At 45.3% G+C, this 23,979-nt stretch overlaps 1 protein-coding gene across 1 annotated transcript in view; it reads right to left on the bottom strand.

Annotated features, from left to right (window-relative positions):
- TET1 (tet methylcytosine dioxygenase 1) overlaps nucleotides 1-23,979 on the bottom strand; it is a 133,801-nt gene that overhangs the window by 37,066 nt on the left and 72,756 nt on the right. Inside the window, exon 7 of the mRNA XM_029609677.1 lies at nucleotides 16,039-16,128. Coding sequence (XP_029465537.1) covers nucleotides 16,039-16,128 — 90 coding nt within the window. The remainder of the gene's footprint in view (nucleotides 1-16,038; nucleotides 16,129-23,979) is intronic.

Below are 23,979 nucleotides of genomic sequence, written 5' to 3'. Positions count from 1 at the left end.
GCAGAGATGTTGTCTTTTCCTGCGATGTGGGAGGCCGAGATCCCTTGTAGATTTATTTCCGCCCACTCCATGAGGGGGTCTATTTCCAGAGACACCTGCTGGCTCTTGGTCCCGCCCCGGCGGTTGATGTAGGCAACAGTCGTTGCGTTGTCCAACATGACTCTGAATGACTCACCTTTGCGTCTGTGGCTGAATCGTAGGCAGGCTAGTCTGACCGCCCGAGCTTCCAGGCTGTTTATGTTCCATCTTGCCTCTTCCTTGTCCCATTGTCCCTGGGCCGACAGTTCCTAACAGTGGGCTCCCCACCCTCGCAGGCTTGCGTCCGTGGTGAGCAAGATCCACTTCGGTGCAAATAGGTTTACGCCTCTGCTTACGTGTTCTTCCTGTAGCCACCATTGAAGCTGCTCCCGAACCTCTGTCGGTAGCTGGAGGCGAATTGAGTAGTTCTGGGACACTGGGTTCCATCGGGACAGTAGGGACCTTGCCCATGGAACAACTTCCCGAGTTGCTGTCATGAGGCAGAGAACTTGAAGGTAGTCCCATACCTTGGGGCAGACAGAGGTCAACAGTTTTTGTAATTGACCCATCAGCTTCCTTCTCAATGGAGGGGGAAGGAAGACCTTGTTCTGTTTGGTATCAAACCGGATTCCCAGTTATTCTAGTGACCGAGGGCTACAGACAGCTCTTGGCTGTGTTCACGACCCACCCAAGTTCTTGTAGTAGATTCTTGATTCTGATGGTCGCGTGGAGACTCTCCTACAGAGACTTTGCTCGATTAGCCAATCATCCAAATAAGGATGTACCAGCACTCCTCCTTTCCTCAGTGCTGCCGCCACTATCACCATGATTTTGGTGAAGGTTCTGGGGGCGGTGGCTAGTCCAAAGGGTAAGGCCCTGAATTGATAATGATGGCCCAGTATCGCAAATCGCAGAAAGAACTGGTGATGTTGATGGACCGGGATGTGAAGGTAGGCTTCGGATAGGTCCAGGGAGGAAAACATTCTCCCGGTTGTACCACCATTATAACGGAGCGTAGGATTTCCATGCGAAAGTGTGGTACCTTCAGGTAATGGTTGACGGTCTTAAGGCCCAAGATGGGCCGGAATGTTCCTTCTTTCTTGGGAACGATAAAATAGATGGAATAGTGGCCAGTATTTTGTTGAAGCATGGGCACCGGAGCTATTGCCTTCAGGCTGAGTAGTCTTGCTAGTGTGGTTTCCACTGCCAGTCTCTTGGAGTGGGAGTGGGAGTGACATGGCGATCTCATAAATTTGTCTGGGGGGATGCTTTGGAATTCCAGAGAGTACCCTTCTTGAATGATAGTTAGGACCCACTTGTCTGAAGTTATCTCGACCCATCTTTGGTAGAATAGGGTAAGTCTGCCCCCTATGTCTTCTTCCTGTGGATGGGTCTGTGTCTTCTCATTGTGGGGTACAGCCGGGGCCTGCCCGAGCTTGCTCCTCTCTTAATGTGCCTATTCCGAAAGGACTGAGACCTTCCTGAAGGACGCGGTGCTTGGGACTGTGTATTCTTGTAAGGTTTAAAGCGCTGTGATCCTCTGCCCTTGGTTCTTCTGGGGGAGGAGCGCCGATATGTTCTTTTGTTCCTGTCTTCAGGTAATTGGGGTACTGGAGATTCACCCCATTTGCTGGCTAATTTCTCCAGTTTGCTCCTGAACAGGAGGGATCCTTTAAAAGGCATTTTTGTGAGGTACGCTTTAGAAGTCACGTCAGCCGACCAATTCCGGAGCCATAATTGTCTTCTTGTTGCCACTGCGGCGGCGACACCCATGGATGAGGTGCTCACGAGGTCTGCGGTAGCATCAGTGAGGAAGGAGACCGCAGGCTCCATCGCTTCTCCGGGCGTGGCTGAGTCTCTGGGGAGGATCAAACAGGAACGTGCCACTAATGCGCAGCAGAAAGCAATTTGTAGCATCATTGCTGATACATCAAAGGACTGCTTAAGGATGGCTTCCAGCCTTCTGTCCTGGGCGTCCTTCAGTGCCGCTCCTCCCTCCACTGGGATTGTAGTGTGTTTTGAGACTGCACAGATCATAGCATCCACTTTGGGGAAATGTAGAGGTTCCTTAGCCGTGGGTTCCAATGGATATGCGGCTTATAGAGCCCATCCCCCTTTGAAAGTGGCCTCTGGAGCATTCTAGTCCAGGTCAATCAGTTCCTTAATGGGCTCCAGCATAGGAAAATAACATGAGGCCTTACGAAGGTACACCAACATTGGATTCTTCTTTGGTTCTGCTATGGGCTCCGTGCCTGGAAAGCCCAGTGTCTTCATAGTCTGGGACACTAGAGTTGGTAATTAGTCTTTGTGGAAGAATTGGAGCATGGTCCGGTATGGCTCCATCCCTGGGGGAATTTCTCCTTCTTCCAAGGAGTCTGTTTCGTCCTCTGAGGTATCTGGATCCCCATCAGAGAGGCTCTTGGTTTGGAGAGGCATGTCTCGAGAAGCCAGGGAGGTGCTGGGAAGGGCTTGTGCTTCTGGCCGGGTTTGAGCCAGTGGGCAGCAGGGGCTGGTTGTGCCTGGACAAAGGTTTGCAGCCCTTTGAAAAATTCCACCCAAGAGAAGGTTCCTGGGTCCATGTTGATCCTAGGAGGGGTTGTAGTGATAGCCCTGGAGGAATTTTCCTGTGGGGGCGCCGAGTTGGAAATACTTAGGTCCGGGATGCCAGCATCAGTGGTTCTGGATCCCTCTCCTGGCTGTAGAGGGTCTTTATTCAGTTCACCCTGGTTCTGTTTGCACTGTTGGCACAGGAGGGATTCCAATTCAGGCTGCGTGGCTCTTAAGTGGCAGGCTGGGCAAAGGAAGGGGCCCTTGGCTTTCTTGGATGGTGATGCCTTGGTTTGTGCGTTTTAGGGCTTTAAAAAAAAAAAATAAATAAAAATCACCCGTGCGTGAGTTAAGTGCACGGATGCGCTTGGTCGTACAAAGTGCGCACGGGCCATGGAGTTTGTGCGCGCGGCACAGTTATGCACATCGCTGTGCACACAACCCAGATGTGTGCGCCGCTGTGCGCTCACCCCATAGATGAGTGTTTAAGTTAGGCGCTTCGGGCCTCCAGCCTGCCCTGCGCATACCGCTGGTTGAGGGGTGAAAATGGTGCCGACGACCCCGAAGGCAAGATGGCGACCCCCCTGGAGGGTCTCTATATGTGTGGACCTAGTACCGAATCAGGGCCTGCCCAAGGAGGACTGCTCAACCCAATTTTAAAGCCTCAGTGGAGGAAGGATGGTACGGCTATTCGAGCCTTGGAGACCGGAGACTTAGAAGTAAAGGTTTCTACCTTACCTGGTCTTGACACTTACCGGTCGCATGCCGGGCGGTCTCCAGCTGCGAGGAGAGAAGGAAGTACCTTCACCGCCGCGCTCGAATCTGCACCCGCTGCCTTTCAGCCAAGGCTCACCTCTGAGGGATATCGAGAATCAACCTCAGGAAAGTCTCGACTGGAGGAGGGATCATTAGGTTTCACCGCAGGAGAAGCGGGGCTCTCTTAAGGTAAATTTTCTTTTTCTTCTTTCTTGCTGTAAATGTAAGACTATTCTTGTTTGGGATTGGGTCCGCATCTGCTATGGAGACTGAGAAATACTGAAGAGCTAAGTACGCTGCACAGGTATACATAGGCTGACGTCCGCTTTGAAATCTGACTCAGTCTCCCATCTGCTATCAGGAGAGCACAATACCCATTGGTCCTGAGTCCATCTGGCTACACGCTAGGAAATGTAGGTCTCTTCAACTTTGTTGCAGGAATCTACTTGCTGGAAAAGTACATCCACATGTATCAAAAAAAATGCAGAGTGAACTTTCTACTCCCAAAACTCTCCCTCTCTAATCTCAGGATCAGCAAAATCTAAAAGTTCCCAGGTATGCCCATTTTCCCTTCCTTATACACTTTCTGCAAATAAGTCCTCACTCAAACTTGGTATACAGTATACTGACCATTTAGGGGTCTGGGAAATACATTTTATTTATTTATTTGAAGAGTTTTATATACCGTTATTTGGGAAGCCATCATAATGGTTTACAAAGGAATAAATTTTAACAAAGAGGATATTAGATATCAACAAACATGTTGTAGTAACAATAATGATAAACATAACCAAGTAAGTCTCTGCAGATATGAGGATGAATGTGGAGTGAGGTTAGAGATGTTGAGAATTAAGGTTATGAGTTTATTTGAGAGTTGGTCTGTGTAGATGATTGTGGATCCAAGAAGAATCTACGAAACAGTAAAGTTTTTAAGTCTTTTTTGAAGGTTTTTATATTGTGTTGAGATCTTAGGTCTTCAGGTAGATTGTTCCAAAGATTAGGGGAGGCGATGGAGAAGGCTCTCTCTCTTGTTGTTGTTAGGTGAGCATCTTTGACAGTAGGGACTGATAAGAGGTTTGAATTGCTGGAACGTAGGTTTCTTGAGGGGTTCTGTAGCGATATGTTAAGGGATTTAAGTCCTTGATGATCATTGTTAAGGACTTTATGGATGATAGACATGGATTTGTAGATGATTCGTGCAGTGATAGGGAGCCAGTGTAGAGACGATAAGATGGGCGTAATATGGTCATTTCTTTTTGTTCCAGTTAGGACTCTAGCGGCAGAGTTTTGAAGTATTTGCAGTGGTTTGAGGGATGAGAAGGGTATACCTATTAGAAGGGAGTTACAATAGTCGAAGGTGGAGAAGATAAGTATTTGAAGTACTGTTCTGAAATCATCAGTGTTGAGAAATGGTTTTAAATGTCTTAGGGTTAGGAGTCTGTGGTAACCTTCTTTGGTTTTGTTTGATATGTGGTTCTTAAAAGACAAGTCTTTGTCTATGATGACTCCGAGGTTCCTGGAGTGGGATGTAGGGATTATAGTTGTCATGTGTTTGTCAGGAATTATTAGGGGTGGTGGAGCTAGGTTCTGTTTTTTGTCCATCAATATAATTTCAGTTTTGTCAAAGTTGATAATGAGTTTTAGGGAGTTTAGGAGTTGCTTGATAGAGATTAGAAGATCTGATGTTTCTCTATAGGTGTCTTCAATTGATTTGTTTATGGGGATCAAAAGTTGTATGTCATCAGCATATAGGAAATGTGTAATTTTGTTTTTTTGGAGAAGTTGGCATAGGGGAAGAAGGTATATGTTGAAAAGGGTGGCCGATAGTGCAGATCCTTGGGGGACGCCAGTGTTGAGGTTGATCATTTTTGATGGGTTGTTGTTGATTATTACCTGGTAGGTTCGGTTAGATAGATAAGAGGAGAACCATTGTAATGTGGTGCCTGTTAATCCAATTTGAGAAAGTCGTTCTAACAGTATCTTGTGGTTTACTGTGTCGAAGGCGGCTGAGAGGTCAAGTAGTATGAGGAGGAATTTTTTTCCTTTGTCAAAGCCTCTTAAGATGATGTCATTTAGTGAAATGAGGAAAGATTCGGTGTTAAGATTTTTTCTAAATCCATATTGTGAAGGGGGTAGGATTTTGTTTGATTCGAGATAGTCATCCAGTTGAGTATGTACGATTTTTTCAATGGTTTTGGCAATGAATGAAAGGTTTGATATTGGGCGGTAGTTGGTAAGGATATCAGGATCAAGGTTGTTCTTTTTTAGAATAGGTTTGATGATGGCAGATTTGAGGCATTTGGGGTAGTTACCTTCAGTTAGGGATAGGTTGACAATTTTTGTAATGGTTTTTGAAATGGTGGGTTCAATATTTTTGAGTGTTGTAATTGGGATGCTGTCTAAAGGGTGGCTTGCGGGGTTCATTCTGTTTATAATCGATTGAATTTCAAGTGTAGAAGTATCTCGAAGTTTGACCATAAAGATGTTAGATTGATGTTAAATTTGGTGATTTGGTTGTCTTCAGTAGTATTGTTTTGAATTAGATGTGAGATTTTTTGATTGAAGAAATCAGCAAAGTCATCACTTTTGTGGTTGGTGCAGGTAGGTTTTTGGTTTGTTTTGCATAATAGTATTTTGCATAATAATATTTTATTATGTTAAATAATTATTATATTAAATAATTTATTATATTAAATAAACTATTTAAAAAAGCCTATCATCAATGATCTGTATCCTCAACTACTCTTCCTAACCGCCACAATCTCTCATATATTGCTTATATTCTTTTAATACACAGTTATATACTGTATTGTATTTGTTCAGTTACCATGTTAAATTGTAAAGCGCAATGCTGAATTACTGTTTGAATGTAAACTGAGGTGATGTTATTTACGTACCCCGGTATAGAAAAATCTATAAATAAATAATAAATAAATATTATTTAATATTTTATTATTTAATATTGCATAATAGTAATCAATTAGCAGTCTCACACAAATAAGTGCAAAAGTAACCTTGGATAAAATTAAAAGAAATAGCTGGTCTATTAAATATCACGAAAAAAAAAATCAGATTGGGAAGAATTACTTCTCATTGTTGCGGAAAATACTGCTTTGTACCAGGAAGGGAAGAGTAAGTGATTTAATTCAATGTTTTTGCAAACAGAACAGAAAACTGAAGTACATTTCAGAGGGTGTTTGATTGATAGCATCTTATTAGATCTTATGGTAATCATTCCTAGTTAATCTGGTTTATCCTAAGCAGTAAAATTCTACAAAAAGGGAGCCACACTAAATTACACATCTCAGATACATAAATACATATTGTAATCTGAAAGGATAAGATAAACTACTTTATACTTCAAAGTAAACAAGCTAGCAAATAGGACCGAGTGTGGAGGTGGACTTTACGTTTCACAGGCTAGTTAGTTTTACTTGCAGGACAGCTGAGGAAAAAATAAGGGGCTCTCTCTTTTCTTTCAAAAGTCCCCAGCTGAAGAATTGCCAGGAAATATTGTATCGCCAAAGCTGTTGCCACTGTTACTTTTGATGCTGTCCAGATCACACTGAATTGAGGAAGGTTTTCTACACGTCAACTCCTTCAGAAATGAAAGAGGTAGTGGCAAGGCTGAAAAGCATTCAGGAGACTTCATCGATTTAAAGCTTATTGAGACATCAAAGATGGAAAACCTAAGCAGAGGGAGAAAGTGAAACTAAACTACAAGATGACAGCTGGACTCAGAATACTACATCCCTCAAGCTAAAGAACCAGTATGCTACCCCTTCAAGTGGAAGAGGAGAAACCATCCTAGGATAAAAGAGAAATTGGAATTTGTATACTTCAAAGATGCAGGCTCTACACGGCAGCTAGGAAAAAAAAGGGTAGTTGTGATTGGCAACTCGCTTCTGATGGGCACAGAGGCATCCATCCATCTCAGACACATTATCTTGGGAAGTGGGCAGTCTGCCCAAGCTCCAAGTGTTTACAGAGAGATTACCAAGAAAGCAAGTTTGCTTTCCTGTAAACAGGGTTCTCCTTAGACAGCAGGATGAATTGGCTGCAATGCATGGGTGATGTCATCCGAAAGCACTGACACGGACTTTGCTCTCAGAGCTCAGTAAAGTCTTACTGTGCATGTTCATGAGTTCTCACATACACGGACTTGTGAGCTTCACAGTCACCTCCAGAATTTAAATGTTAGCGAGGTAGTAAACTCCCCAGGGAGTTTAGCAAGTATTTATCCTGCTATCTATGGAAAACTCTGTTTACTCAGCGGTGAGTAAATTAATGGAATCCCTGCTGAAGGATACTGCAGTTTCTGGAACCCAATGGATTAACAGGGCTTCTCAACCCTGTCCTTGGGGCACACATAGCCAGTCAGATTTTCAGGATATCCACACTGAATATGCATAAGATAGATTTTCTATCAGTGTAGGCAGGGCATGCAAATCTAGCTCATGCATATTCATTGTGGACATTCTGAAAACCTGAATGGCTAGGTGTGCCTCAAGGACTGGGCTGAGAACCATGGCATACTTTCTTTCACAGTCAACAAGCAGGCATAAATTAGCCATAATATGTGGGAAGTCCCAAGTTAAGGGTTACATTTCAAAGCAACTATTGAAACAGGCAACCCGGACCCCATCAGTGGAAAGTGGACAATTGCGTGAATAGGCTGCACAAAACTGCCAGTCCAAAGTTACTGTCCCTTCAGAACATGTTGTCAAGACCGTAGTGGGATGTAAAAGTGCAAATTGATGACCAAGTAGCAGCTTTGCATATGTCTTCAATGGAAGTGGCCATGAGATGAGCCAGTGCAGTCACTATGGTTCTCACTTGATGAGCTTTGACAGAGTCTGTAATCTGCAAGCCAGCCAGCATGTAACAGTCCCTCACACTTGAGCGACATCATCGGGTGGAGCCAGGCATGGAACTTTGATCTCAAAGATTCTAAAACTTTCAGCATGCCTTACTGAGCATGTGCTGCTGTAGTGATAACCCTACCTCCTAGGCAGTCCCCTCAGTCCATGATGTAGCTAATTCATGGAGAAACCAACTCCCAGGGGAGGCGGGAGGGTTTCACGAGGACTAACATCCTGCTGTCCTAGGAGAACACCTGTTACAGGTAAGCAACTCTGCTTTCTCCTAGGACAAGCAGGATGGTAGTCCTTACACATGGGTGAATACATAGCTCCAGGATGTCTGAGCAGGACAAGGTGGTAAACCACACAGTGCTGGAGCACTACCTCCCACCTTTGTCTGCAAGGCAGCCGATCCATCAGGAGTGCAAGCTGGAGAAGATTTGTGTTCTACCAAGAAGGCCAAGAAAAAGACAGACACAAACCCTCATGCATAGCAGGGGAGTGATGCGAGTGCAAGCAAAAGCAACTGTGCATCACGGAAACAGTACAAGCTGAGTTTCTGACAAAAACAATGGATCTAGAACCTCCTGAATACAGGAAGGACCCATGCATGTAAATAAGAGAGACTTTAGGATGAAAACTGCACAGTTTCCATCGGTGTGAAAAAGCAACCGAAAAAAAAAAAAAACGGGTCCGAGTGCCCTCCAGAAAGAGACTGCCAACTGCTGACAGCCAAAGGTCTGGAGAAGAATGCCCAGGTATGGCTGGTAGACCGAATGGGCAAAAGAAACCCATGCACACTTGGAAGAACAAGCAGCACACCATGGCAGGGTCTGGGAGAGACACTGTGTGCTAAAGCATCAGACTTAGCTGACCATGCAGGACAGTGTCGAGGGTTTCAGGGAATAAGAACAATCCCCGAAACAGACCTGTAGCCCAAAGCTCCTGGAAGGGAGATAAAATAGGCCTGAAGCTCACTCAAGAACACCTGCCAGAGCCAGTTCAGCTATCCTGTCTCAGGATAGCAGGGGAGCAGGCAGGCCCTTTGGGCAATCCAGAGAATGAGAGAAACTAAGGCAGCAGCTCTCCCTGCAGGTATACGGAGAGATACCACAGGCACCTTAGCTTCCTCCCCACTCACCCCGATAAACCAATCGGATGTCAGGAGGAGCAAAGAACACAAGGAGGCAAACCGGCAAACTGCTGGGGCAAGCACAATTCACCCTGTTGGATATAAACTCCAAGGAAATAACTCACAGCCAAAGACAGCAGGGAGTATTCCACTGAGATGGAGCCCTCAGTCTTCTTGAAACAACGGAAACAGAGTAAAGTGTATTTGAGAAAATTTAATAAAAAGAAGAAAAAAAAGAAAAGAAAAGAAAATGGGGCTTCCTAAGGCCTCCCATCCCCACTACCCATCTGAAAAAATGCCAAGACCAGAATCCTCCCTGGCCCTCATTTACCCAGTCTAGGGGGGATCCACAGACGAAGCCTAAGCCCAGGTCGAAGCCTCGGCCTTGCATACACCTAGGCAGTGGTAGGTTGCTGCGACCTGGGACTAGGCCTATGCAAGACTCAGGCTTAGTCCCAACACTGGGGCCTAGACTTAGGGTGGGGACCTGTCTGGAGGCCGGGCCCCAACACAGAGGCCTGGTACCAATGACTGGGCTTCAGTCTAGGCCAAAGCCCGGTCCAGAGACTGGGTGCCAACGCCTGGGCCTCGGCCCGGACCCAGGTCTGATGCTGTGGTCTGGAGACTGTCTTGATGCCTGGGCCAAGGCCTAAGGTCAGGCACAGGCCTCAGAGGTCTTCAGCCATCTTCTTTCTTCTTAGTTGAAATGACAGCATCCGCTAGGGATGCATCAGAGTTAATTAATGCTCTTGCCTCCCTCTTCAGCGGAGGACACCAAGGAATCTGGCACCTCCTCTGTGTCGTCCAGGTCCCTGCCAGGGATATCCTTGCGAAAGGAGAGGCATGCCACGAGGTCTGTCAATAGCGGTGGGAGAGGGTCTTTTTTTTTTGTCCGAGCAGGGGCCAGCGAGGTAGCAGGTTGCGCCTGAACGATGGTTTCATGGCCCTGGAAAATTAATTCCATCCTAGAGAAGACGACAGGACCCTTGCCTAGTCCCGGAGTAGGTCCCGCTGAATTTCCCTCTCCCATGGATGGCCCAGATGTGGGTGCTTCCAGCTGAAGCTGTGGCTAGCCTCATCTGAATGGGAGGAGCCGGGCTTATCAGAGACCAAGGAAGCCAACTCTCCTTGGACTTCCCCATAGGGCTGATACAGACTAAAATTTAGGTCAGGATGAGAAGCCTTAATACGACAAGCAGAACGAAGAGAAGGCACTTAGGTTCTTTGGGTGCCGGCGCCATTGGTGGTGGTAACTGTGCATTCCAAACGGCTCGCGCTTAAAAGGTTATCTGCACACAAATTTAGAGCACCTAGTTGGGGTGCAGTGAGGCGCATGCTCGGGTCGAGCGCTCGGCTTTTTTCTGGTATGCATTATGTTGTTGAGTGCTTAAGTACGTGCTGACCATAATGCATCCAGCGCCTTTGTAGTTGCGAGCGTAAGAATGCGCTGACATAACGAATGCAGCACTTTTCAGAGTTGTGTGTGCAGTGCTCATGAAACACGCACAGTGCTTTCAGTTGGGCGTGTAAGAATGCGCTAATGCCACGCTCCCAATGCAAGTATTTCGGATTTGTGTACGGAGGAATTGACAAAACACACAGAGCACTATCAGTTGTGCGCTTAAGGACACACTGTTGTCACGCTCAGCGCAAGCGCTCTCAGAATTGTGTGCATAAGTACGCTTTGATGTTATGCGCATAGCCGACATACTGCACATACCGGCAGTCTACGTAAGGCCATATGAACATACAGAAATGCGCGTAAGATGGCGCCAATGAGGTCAACCACGTGGTGTGCTTAATGTGGGGCCTAGCCCACCTGAGGGCTGCTCAACCCACTGGAGACACAATTCCCCTTATCCTCCATGGGAGCGGGAATGACGCTGGTACGGATAAGGTCATGCCGACTGTCTGACTGGGAGGGGAGAAGTTCTGGTCTAGCCCTCCCCTGGGCTTCCTCACAGTGCTGACACAAAATTTTAGGTCAGACTGTGCAGCTTTAATATGGCGGACAGCCCAAAGAGAGTGTCGCTTCTTTGCTGCCGAAGTCATAGTTGTCTTGTGCATTCAGCCGGCTAGCGCTTGGATTTGAGCGCGCACAGATCCACCACAATACGCGTACGCATGAGTGCCCTCGAACGTATGCGTCCGATTATGCACAAGCATATGCGTGCACTTATGCGCTCAGGTATGCGCACACAGGTACGCATACAAGGGGCTGGCCCGCACAGTGTACTGACAGACAAGGAGGGGGGAATGGCGCCACACCAAATTGCGCGCAAGATGGTGCTCCCACGGCCTGCCACGTGGAGTGCTCACCGAGCCTGAAGCAGGGCCTAGCCCATCAGGGGGCCGGCTAAACCCACTCGGAAACCCCCTTCCCTTGCCCTAACGGGATCGGCAATGTCGTTGGTATGGCACGCCGAGCAAGGACTTACCGAAGCCCTTCCATATCTCTGAATCAGAGGAGTTCTTTTCTACGTACCTGGGCTCAGCACTTACTGGCTGAGTACAGAGACTGTCTCTGGCTGCGGGGGGAGAGGGCTAAGGCAGTCACCACTGAACTTGGCTTCCTGCACCCGCCACCTTTCAGCTGCTTCTGCAGCAAAGTCCACACCGGAGACCGGCTACCAGACCAAGGCACACCTCTGAGGGATCTCGGAAATCGCCTCAGGAATTCTCAACTGGGGGAGGGACCATTAGGTATCACTGCAGGAGAGCAGGGCTCAATCTTTCTCCAATGTAGATTTTCCTTATTCTAACAAGTACTACAATCCCGCTAAATACCAGCGCTGGTGTCGGAATAGCACGTCCACAGGTGCTAGGAGACGCAGAGATACTGAATGGCTGAGGTGGCTGCAGGGGTATATCTAAGGTGACGTCAGCTTTGAAATCTGACTCAGACTCCATCTACTAGCAGGGGAGCACATAACCTATTGGTCCTGAATCCATCTGGCTACACGCTAAGAAAGTAAAATTGCTTAAATATTTTTGTTCAGTGTACACAAGGAGAAAGGGCTTGGAATAGGACCACAGCTAACTGCCACAAAACAGAAATGGAAGAGAGGTAGACCTCAATCAATTTTCAGAAGACTGTTTTCACAAGGAGCAAGCTAAATTAAAAGCAGATAAGGCAATGAGGCCATACAGGATATTTTGAGGGTATTAAGGAAACTTGAAAAAGTTCTTGCAACAAAGTCAGCTAACCTTTCTAACACTTCATAAGGACTAGCGATAGGCAGATGTTGTTCCTATTCACAAAAGTAGACGCGAGGAGGAATCTGCAAACAGCAGGCTTTTGATCTGATCTCAGTGGGGAGTAAATTAATGGAATCCCTGCTAAAACAAAGGATACTGCAGTTTCTGTAATCCAATGGATTACAGCAGGGCTTCTCAACCCTGTCCTTGGGGCACACCTAGCCAGTCAGATTTTCAGGATATCCACACTGAATATGCATAAGATAGATATGCAGTCACTGGAGACAGGGCATGTAAATCTAGCTCATGCATCTTTATTGTGGGTATCCTGAAAACCTGACTGGGCTAAAAACCACTGGATTAAGAGATTCAAGGCAGCATGATTTCACCAGAGGTAGGTCTTGTCAGACAAACTAATTGTTTTGGGTGACAAGAGAATTAAATCAGGGAAGAATACTAGATGTGGTGTACTTAGATTTCAGCAAGGCCTTTGACATGATTCTGTATAGACAACTTAAACAAACTGAACGCCCCAGATATGGGCCTAAAGTGATTGACTAGATTAGAAACTGACCGAGTAGGAGGCAAAAAGGGTAGTAGTAAGAGTTCAATCCACGGAAAAGGGGGGTTACATTTTTGTAAGAAATATTGTGGAAGGGCTGTCAGGAAAAGTTTGCCCTTTGGCATAAGAACATAAAATAATGCCATACTGGGTCAGACCAAGGGTCCATCAAGCCCAGTATCCTGTTTCCAGCAGTGGCCAATCCATGTAACAAGTATCTGGCAAGTACCCAAACATTAGATCACAAGCTACTGCTGCTTATTAATTACCGTAATAGACGTTTATGGATTTATCCTCTAGGAACTTATCCAAACCTTTTTTAAACCCAGTTACACTAACTGCAGTAACCACATCCTCTGGCAATGAATTCCAGAGCTTAACTATGCGCAGAGTGAAAAAGAATTTTGATTTGTTTTAAATGGGCTACTTGCTAACATCATGGAATGCCCTCTGGTCCTATTATCTGAGAGAGTAAATAACCGATTCACATTAACGTTCAAGTCCTTTCATGATTTTGTAGTCCTCTATCATATCCCCCCCCCCCCCTCAATTGTCTCTTCTCCAAACTGAACAGCCCTAACTTCTTTAGCCTTTCCTCATAGGGCAGTTGCTCCATACCCCTTATTTTGGTCGCCCTTCTCTGCACGTTCTTCAGTGCAGCTACATCTTTTTTGAGACGTGGTGACCAGAACTGCACACAGTATTCAAGGTGCAGTCTCACCATGCAGTAATACAGAAGCAATATGACATTCTCCTTTTTATTTTCCATTCCCTAACATTGTTTGTTTTTTTGATCACTACAGCACACTGGGCTGACAATTTCAATGTATTATCCACTATGACATCTAGATCTCTTTCCTGGGTGGTAACTCCTAACACAGAACCTAACATTGTGTAATTACAGCAAGGGTTATTTTTCCCTATAAGCATCACTTTGCACTTGTCCATGTTAAATTTCATCTGCCATTTGGATGCCCAATCTTCCAGTCTCGCAAGGTCCTCCTGCAATTCATCACAATAAGCTTGAGATTTAACTACTCTGCATAATTAAGTGTCATCTGCAAATTTGATCACCTCATTTGTCATACCCCTTTTCCAGATCATTTATAAATATATTAAAAAGCACCAGTCCAAGTACAGATCCCTGAGACACTGCACAGTTTACTTTTTTCCACTGTAAAAACTGACCATTTAATCCTACTCTCTGTTTCATGTCTTTTAACCAACTTGCAATTCACAAAAGGCCATTGCCGCCTATCCCATGACTTTTAGTTTTCTTAGAAGCCTCTCATGAGGGACTTTGTCAAATGCCTTCTGAAAATCCAAATACACCACATCTACCAGTTCACCTTTATCCACATGTTTATTAACCCTTTCAAAAAAAAAAAAAGTAGATTTGTGAGGCAAGACTTCCCTTGGGTAAATCCATTCTGGCTGTGTCCCATTAAACCATGTCTAACAATGTTTTGTGATTTTATTCTTTATAACAGGATGATGATAAAATCTACAACAGGGTAGATAGCCAGGAAGATGTGGAAAACATGAGGAAGGATCAGGCAAAGCTTGAAGCAGGCCAGATTTTCAGGATACTCACAACAAATATGCATGAGATAGATTTTACTTAACTTGTGAACATTCAAATTAAAAAGGCTCATTGTACCCCACCAAGAATGTCTTACTGGTGTATGAAGAGGGAAATAAGTCTAAACTAAACAGTTAACTAATCCTGGAGGGAGGGTGGTTGTGTGAGATATGTTTGACTGTTGTATTTGCAGCATCTAGGTTTACTCAATGATCAGATTATACCTAGTACCAACATGACATAAAATAGTTGTGCTTTGGGTATAAGGTAATGTTCTTGCAGTTCTGTTCTGACTACATAATGTTATATTGCTGCACAAAGCAAAACCACAAAAGAGAAAATTTAATTTTAGTGTGTGCACAGAAATTTGTTTAATCTTTAAAACCAAAACAAGCAGGAGTATGACTAGCACAATAGATCTCTCTTCTCCATATTAACAGCTCACATGTGCTCATCTGACCACGCTAAATCTGTAAACATTAAATTAGAAGGGAAATGGAAGTCTGATCATTTAAACAAACATATCTTGGACCTTCTGAATCTGTCTGAAATCTAAACTGAAATCAAATGAGTATCTTCAGAGTCAAGTTATTCAGTAGCTAGACAATGGAAGAGTTTATTTGCCGTAGGAAAAGCAAGGATCTCTTGTGATGAGTCTGATACTTCTCATTCTGAATAAAGGAGTGCCTAAGCACAAGAACGCCGCATCAGTATCATACAGAAGAACATCTCTGTGAGAAGGCTGCAATAAGGGCTTGTTCTATTCAACTATGTGAATCCAGAAAGGCATCAAATCATAAGCTATATGCATGCGGTCCATATACTAATGCAAATGTGTCAAAAACAAAATTACAAAAATATCTGATCCCGTGAGAAATATCAAGCAATGTTAATCATCTTGGGAATGCAATAGCCCCATATCAGACAGACAAGACAATCTCATTGGCCAATGTCATCGTTTCAGTCACCGATTTCCACCAACACCATCTCTAGGCACTCAGGTGGTAGTGCCGCACCGCTTTCTGCTCCTCCCTCTGCTCCATCAGTGCAATCCCCATACTGCCGTAAGGGCTGAGACGAAGCCTGCACTCACAGGCTTCGCCCCCTCAGGGCTTCTGTGCAAGGGCGGGGCCTATGAGCGCAAGCTTCATCTCTGCGCTCGCTGTCATCTCTTTCATCATGTCACTGGAGCAAAGGTCAGTGGAGAGACTGTTTCCAAGGGCTGGGGCAGGACTGGCAGTTCATAAGGCTGCGGACAACAAGGACTGTGCCGCCCTAGGTGCAGGCCTAATAGGCCTGTAAATCCAGGCCTGGAAAGCTCTCATATCAGACTCAAAATGTAAGACATTTTTGATGTCTCATCTTCTTACAAAAAACATACCTGGTTTTGAAAAGCCTCGGGGGCAAGCCTCTTATAAACTGGAGCCATATCAGAAGCTAGAGTCTGCAAATTATTTTCAAGCTTTTCTTCCTGGAGAAAGTAAAGAAAAAAAGAAATCACAATTTCAATATCTGCTTTGTTCTAATGATATACTGACAAGGAAAGATGCTGAAAAAAGATTTCCGTTTGTATACTTTCATCATGTGAATCTGAGTTTTCAGATATAAAATCTCTCACAAGTAACATAATACGAAGGTAGAGAAATAAATGAAATAAAATGAATACCTTGCAAAACATTCCAGATATTTGTCTGCAGCTGCCTGTTTTTTGCTTTCATTTCTGCTGGAAATCTTTATCTATGTAAATATTACAGGTGAAATGTCATGAAATTTTACATTTCTGGTTGAAGATGCCTTGGGAGGGATAGAGAGGCAGGAAGTGAACAATTTACTTTAAAACAAGCTCATTTTTTGTTTTGAAATGACGAGTGTGGAAATTATCATTAGAATGATTGTGTTTCTCTCTCATTACGTTTGTATCACTGCTAGTTTGAATGAGGTCCCTCAGAAAGCAACGCAACTGACACGCACAAGAAAATGTGCTTTTTCATTCTTTGGTCCAGCACTGTGAAACTCTGCCAAGTAGGCTCCCGTCTCCCAGCCACGCTGACTTTATTAACTAGATGTATATGCACTAGTGAGAACTGGATCGCTCAACAAGCTAGCCTTCAAGTACACTTAGGGCATTACTTATCAGTGTACGATAGAAGTAAGGGATCTATTTAAGATCTTGCCAAATACTTGTGACCTGAATTGGCCACTACTGAAAACAGGCTATTGGGCTCAGGTCTGACCCAGTATGGCAATTCTTATTTTCTTAAGGTTCCGCTTTCAACATAACTGACTGGATTCAGACAGAGAATTTTACATTAGTTTAATACGTGTTGTGCCCTTGTGCCAATAAATGTTTTATGTTCCTCGTACATCTTGATGGTTTTACGTAGTAGCTGCTGTAATCTACCACAAACAGCGTTTCTGTATTTGGCAAAATAAAAAAACTTAAATAAATAGAATAAATAAACGTGCCTTTGGAGATATGATTAAACAATTTATAATTTTGTAAGAAGGTGAAGACCTAGCTGATTCACAGATTTTTGGATAGCCTGCGAAGGGGAGGGGGGCCCTAGGATCACAGTATTGGGATCTAACATAGTGAATGACGTCAGATGACAAGCAAAATGGTCCACCCAGTCTGCCCAGCAATTTAAAAAAAAAAAAAGCTGTGTGACACAATGGACAGTGAAGTGACTTGTCCCAGGAGCATCAGTGAGATTCAAACCCTCCCTGCCCTGCTTCTCAGCTGGCTCTAACCACTAAGCCCCCCCTCCACAGTACTTATAACCAGGAGGTAGCCATCTATCTGGTTTTCATTTCTTTTTTAGAATCAGAGGTGGTGGAAGGGGGAGATGTCCTTGGCTGAGTTCACTTGTCTGAATTGTTCTATGTTAAAGAGGTATCCTCATGTACTTTTTACCAGGGATGCATTTCTGTTTTTGTACAAGATGTAGAACTTGGTAGGTTTTTTTTTTTGTTTTTTTTAATTATAACTAGCTTTGCAGTTTAATGTAAAAGTGGAGAGTCAAATGTAAACTAGAAAGAAAGAAAGACGACTGCTATCGTTTGTTAGCTTTCTAGTTACAGTTAAACTGGCTTGGGGGGGGGAGGGGAGAAAGGACTGCACCAGAGTGGGGTATATGGAAGAGCAAGAGGGGGCATGCATTCTCAGGTGAGACAGGTCTCTCCGTGTACTGCCAGATTATTGGGGGGAGGGGGAAGAACACGTGGTGAATGCATTTTGCACAGGTAAATTGGGGAGAAAACCCTGCTGGTGACCACTATCTCAACGACAGCAATCTCCTGGAATCAGGCCGTACGGTCTTTTTCTGCCATATCTAGTTTGCTCATGCGCCCTACTAATTTAGCTTTACAATTCCCATCACGTCCTCAGAGATCCCCTATTATTACTCCATGTTGTCTTGAATTCAGATATTATTTTTGTCTACATCCTCCACAGAGAGGCTGTTCCATGCATCCATTACCATCTCTGTAAAGAAATATTTCCTAAGATTACTCCTGAGTCTACCCCCTTTCACTCTCATCCCTGAACCCTCGTTCTAGAGCCTCCTTTCTGTTGAAAGCTGCTCGCCTCCTGTGCATGTGGAGATATTCAAATGTTTCTATCATATCTCCCTTATCTCGCCTTTTCTATAGGGTGTACATGTCTAAACCTTTAAGACTGTCCCATATGCATCAGAACAAAGACCACTGACCATTTTAGTAACCACTCCCTGGACAGACTCCATCCAGTTTATATCTTTTTGAAGGTGTGGTCTCCAGAACTGTACAATTATTCCAAATGAGGTCTCACCAGGCACCTACAACAGGGGCAGTATCACCTCCCTTTTTCTGCTAACCGTTTTTCTCCCTATGCAGCCAAGCATTTTTCTGGTTTTTGCTGTCGCTTTATCCACCTGTTTGGCTACCTTAAGATCATCAGATACAATCATCTCAGATCCCACTCATGTTTAGTAGAATTTCAAAATACTATACGTTTCCGTGGTCAAGCGATGCACCTCTAGCTGGTAGCAGCGTGTGAACAGAGTTCCCATAGACCTTTGTCTTAATTTGCCTCCCAACTGGTGTTTGACTGCCGAGATGCTTAAATCTATGGGTAAGGACTGGAGGGGAGGGGAATGGCTCTCTGCCAGCACTATGGTCAGAACAAGTGACCAAACAAAAAAGAAAAAAAAAAAAATCGAACAGCATGAAAAAAAAAAAAAAATCATGGGGCCTGGATGAAGCCATGGTGCCTATGAAAGTTGATCTTTCCCATGTGGTGCTGCTGGCGGAGATGGTTCCCACTATGAAAGAAGCATTGCAACAACTTTCTCAGCAAATACACACAAGCTTGGATGCCTAATTAGCCACAGTTATAGATAAAAGTGGCTCAACTAGTGTCAATAGTAAATGAGACGAATACCCAGCTGGATGATATGATGAGAGAAGGGATGAGATGTGGAACTCTCTAACTGTCATGGCGCAGAAGGTTTAAAAGCCAGAGAGGACTTCAAGTCCTTGCTAGAAAAAAACAGGAGTCATCCAAACAACATACGAGTCAGTCATTGGTCCTTTGGAGGGAACTGAGGGGTTCTAACCAGATCGAGTTATTTTTTGACTTTCTGTGGTGCAAGATTAGATTAGCCATCTGGAGATGGCATCTTCCCTTGGAGATCTCTGATGTTTTGGGCAGTTTTTATAAGGTCCTGTACACCCCAGTCATCTTTTTGATAGGGAGGAGTTTGAGACTCGTTTTTATTTAGCCTTGTTACAGCTTCCGGTGTGGACGACAGAACATAGCAACGGTTGGAAGCAGTCAGGAATTGTATCATACTATCATGTCTCTCTCTTCAGGCAAGTATCATGGGCCAGAGGGGTAGCCCCATGTTTTGCCAGTACTTTCTTTACTCTCTAATTTGTTTAATCATCTTATGGGCCATGTGGACATGGGGCACCCACTAGATGCAAACAGTACTCTCACAAAGATAAATTATTCAACTGAATGTGGATGTATAGACCCATCGCCTTGCTTAATGCAGATATTGCAATTTTGGCAAAGGTTTTGCTAGCGAGGTTGAATGTTCTTCCTTTTTTTGGTACATCAAAATTAATCTGGTTTTGTCAAAAGGTAGGAATTCTACTGCAAAAACTATGTTGAATAACCTCCTAGTGAACTGAGCAATCTTTAAGGTTCCTGGCAGGATCGTGGCCATGGATGCAGAAAAGACCTTTAACAGAGTCTTGTTGGAGAGCACAGTTGCTTACCTGTAATGGGTGTTCTCCTAGGACAGCAGGATGTTAGTCCTCATCAGACAGAGCCCAACATGGAAAACCTTTGTCAAAGTTTCTAAAAGCTTTGACTGGCACAGTGAGCATGCCCAGCATGCCACTGTGCCAGTCTCGTAACATAGCAAAATACAAGAGAAAATGAAAATAAGAAAAACGCAAGGGAACCCAACTCCACGGGGTGGTGGGCGGATTTCCTGAGGACTAACATCCTGCTGTTCTAGGAGAACACATGTTATAGGTAAGCAACTGCGCTTTCTCCTAGGACAAGCAGAATGGTAGTCCTCACAGATTGGTGAATACCAAGCTCCAGGCTGTTCCCGGCAACAACAAAAGATCAATACATACCGAACAAGCTTCCAACAGGCACAAGAACAACTGAGGTACTGTTGGAAGGTTTGGAGACAGCCTGGTCTCAAGTAGAGGGCCCTAGGTAGGAAGAGTTGGGTTTAAGTCTGGAAGAGATTGCACAGGACAGATTGGCCGAATTTCCCATCTTGTCAACCATCCTTGTCCAAGCAGTAATGTGCAGCGAACGTATACAGGGAGCTCCTCGTCGCAGCCCTGCAGGTCTCAGCAATGGGGACCGCCGTAAGTGGGCCATCAATGCCACTATAGCCCTCACAGAGTGAGCTTTAACTCGAGCTGAAGGCTCGTCACGTGTAGCAGAATGAGATGCAATCTGCAAGCCAGTTGGATAAGATCTGTTTACCCACCATGACCCCGAGTCTGTTCTTATCGAAAGAAATGAACAGATGGGTAGACTGTCTATGGCCTGCTGAGTAGAAGGCTAAAGCTTTCTTGCAATCTAGCATATGTAAAGCCCGTTCCCCCTGATGGAAATGGGGTCTCAGAAAAAAGGTGGGCAACACAATAGACTGATTAAGGTGAAAATCAGTCACCACCTTAAGCAGGAACTTAGAATGCATACAGAGGACCACACGATCATGAAAAAATTTTGTGTAGGGTGGGAATGTCACCAAGGCCCGAAGCTCGCTTATTCTGCAAGCCGAAGTAACAGCCACCAGGAAGAGGACCTTCCAGGTGAGGAATTTCAGCTCACAGGTACGCATAGGCTCAAAAGGGGAATGCATGAGTCGTGTCAGCACCAATTTGAGATCCCAGGAAACCACGGGGGGCTGCAGAGGCGGCTTTAGTTGCAGCAGGCCCCGCATGAAGCAACTTACGATAGGCTGAACTGAGATTGGTGTACCAAAAGCACCCCGATGGTAAGCACTAATTGTGCTCAGATGGACTCTGACCGAGGTGGTTTTATGTCCGGCCTCAGAAAGGTGCCACAAGAGGTCCAAGAACCTGGAAAGTGCACAACTAAATGGATCTAATCCATCCCCAGCAAACCACACTGGAGCCTCTTCCACTTCAACTTGTAATACTTCCTGGTGGAAGGCTTCCTCTAAGCTACTAGTAACTGGGCAACACTGTCTGGGAGAGCCAGGGGCTGAAGGTCTAGGCGCTCAACAGCCAAGCCATCAAGGCTAATGCCCAGAGGTTCGGATGGCGCAGGGTGCCTTGATTCTGTGTTATCAGATCAGGTGCAGTCCCCAGGCGGCCACCCTAGCAGCAGTCTCAAAGACATCATAGGTGGATCTCACCTCATGTTTTCCCGCTTCGAAACTTTGTTGTGTGATAGTGGACAAAGACTCCTGCTGCTGCTGCAGGAAATGTTCTGCAATTTCTTGGACCTGCTTCCATAGGTTCCAATTGTACTGAGTCATGTACAATAGGTAAGAGGCTAGCTGAGTGATGAGCATGGTACCTTGAAAAACCTTCCTGCCCAAGGCATCAAGCTCCCTATGCACTCGCCCCAAAGGGGCAGAGACATGGGTGAGGGAGTGTTTGGTCCGTTTGAGAGCGGACTCCACTATCACAGACTGGTGGGGGAGGTGACGTCTCTCGAAGCCCAAGGCCTGTTGCATCAAATAGGTGGCATCTGCCTTCCTACTTACTGAGGCGATGGATATAGCAAATGTTGCTTACCTGTAACAGGTGTTCTCACAGGACAGCAAGATGTTAGTCCTCACATATGGATGACATCACAGGATGGAGCCCAATCACGGAAAACGTCTGTCAAAGTTTCCAGAACTTTGACTGGCCCCTACTGGGCATGCCCAGCATGGCACTAACCCTGCAGCCAGCAAGGGTCCCCCTTCAGTCTTGTTTAAAAGCTACAGGCAGTGCCGAAAAATAAAATAAGAAAACGTAACAAACCCAACACCGCAGGACGGCGGGTGGGTTTCGTGAGGACTAACATCCTGCTGTCCTGTGAGAACACCTGTTACAGGTAAGCAACATTTGCTTTCTCACAGGACAAGCAGGATGGTAGTCCTCACATATGGGTGAGTACCGAGCTGAGGATGTCCGAACCTGCACCAAATGTACCCAAGATGTGCAATAGGCACAAGGACTGGGGTGGAATTTGGCAGAGGGCATCCTGAACCCTAACGGGCAGGCGGAAGGGTGTTGGTACTTCACGTTGTAAACAGGTTACGAAGGGCAGACTGGCCGAAGATGGAATCTTGTCTTCCGGCTTTGTCCAAGCAATAGTGGGCTGCAAAGGTGTGGAGAAAACTCCAGGTGGCAGCTCTGCAAATGTCAGGAAGCGGCACCGATCATAGGTGTGTTAGTGAAGTCGCCATGGCCCTCACAGAGAGTGCTTTAACACGGTCTTGAAATGGAATGCCCACTTGTTGATAGCAAAAGGATATGCAGTCCGCTAACCAGGAGGAGAGAGAGTCTGCTTACCCCCAGGCTGCCCTAATTTGTTAGGATGGAAAGTGACGAACAATTGAGTGCTTTTCCTGTGGGCAGCTGTACGGTCTAAGTAGAACGCTAGAGCCCGTTTACAGTCAAGGGTATGCAGAGCCTGCTCTCCTGGGTTGGAATGGGGCCTGGGAAAAAAAGGTAGTTAGTATGATGGATTTATTTAGATGAAAATCCGAAACTACCTTGGGTAAGAATTTAGGGTGAGTGCGGAGTATTGCCTGGTCCTGCAGAAGTTTAGTGTAAGGCGGATAGGTAACTAGGGCCTGTAATTCACTAACTCTGCGAGCTGAAGTGATTGCCAAAAGAAAAAATCACTTTCCATGTGAGATATTGAAGTTCACTGGAGTGAAGAGGCTCGAATAGTGGTTTCATGAGTCAACCCAAAACCAGGTTAAGGTCCCAAGAAGGGGCCGGAGGACGCAGTGGAGGCTTGAGGTGAAGCAAGCCTTTTAGAAAACGTGTTACAAGGGGTTGTACTGATATAGGAACATCCCCGATACCTTTATGGAAGGCGGCTACCACACTGACATGCATTCTGATGGAAGAAGTTTTTAGACCTGACTCTGATACATGCCAGAGAAAGTCCAAAAACTTTGTGATTGGACAGGTAAAGGGGTCAAGGGACTGAGAAGAGCACCATGACGTGAACCTGTTCCATTTGTAAGAGTAAGCTTTTCTCGTGGAAGGCTTCCGTGAAGCAATCAAGACATGGGAAACTAGTTCAGAAAGGTTAAGTGGCTGAAGGATTAACCTTTCAACATCCATGCCGTCAGGGACAAGGTGTGAAGATTGAGATGGCGGAGGCACCAGTCGTTTTGAGTAATCAGAAGCGGGTCCTTTCCCAAGGGAATGTGCCTGCGAATGGAAAGATCCTGCAGAATTGGAAACCACACTCGGCGTGGCCAGTGAGGTGCTACCAGGATCATGGTTCCCTTTGTCCTGACTTAACTTCACGAGAGTCTTAGAGAGAAGAGGAAGTGGAGGGAATGCGTAGAGTAGACCGGTTGCCCACGAGAGGGAGAATGCGTCTCTGGGCTGAGAGTGTTTGCTGCAAATGAGAGAGCAGAAGTTCTCTACTTTACAATTTTGAGGAGACGCAAATAGGTCTATCTGAGGATATCCCCATTGTTGGAAGATGGAGTTTGCTACAGAGGAGTTGAGAGACCATTTGTGCAGTTGAAAGATGCGACTCAGCTTGTCTGCCAACAGACTGTCCACTCCCGGCAAGTAGGTGGCCCTGAGGTACATCGAATGG

The sequence above is a fragment of the Rhinatrema bivittatum genome, chromosome 7 (assembly GCF_901001135.1).
Source record: "Rhinatrema bivittatum chromosome 7, aRhiBiv1.1, whole genome shotgun sequence".
Classification (NCBI taxonomy): Eukaryota; Metazoa; Chordata; class Amphibia; order Gymnophiona; family Rhinatrematidae; genus Rhinatrema; species Rhinatrema bivittatum.
The sequence above is the reverse complement of the archived record's forward strand: the minus strand, read 5'-3'. Positions and strand labels throughout refer to the sequence as shown.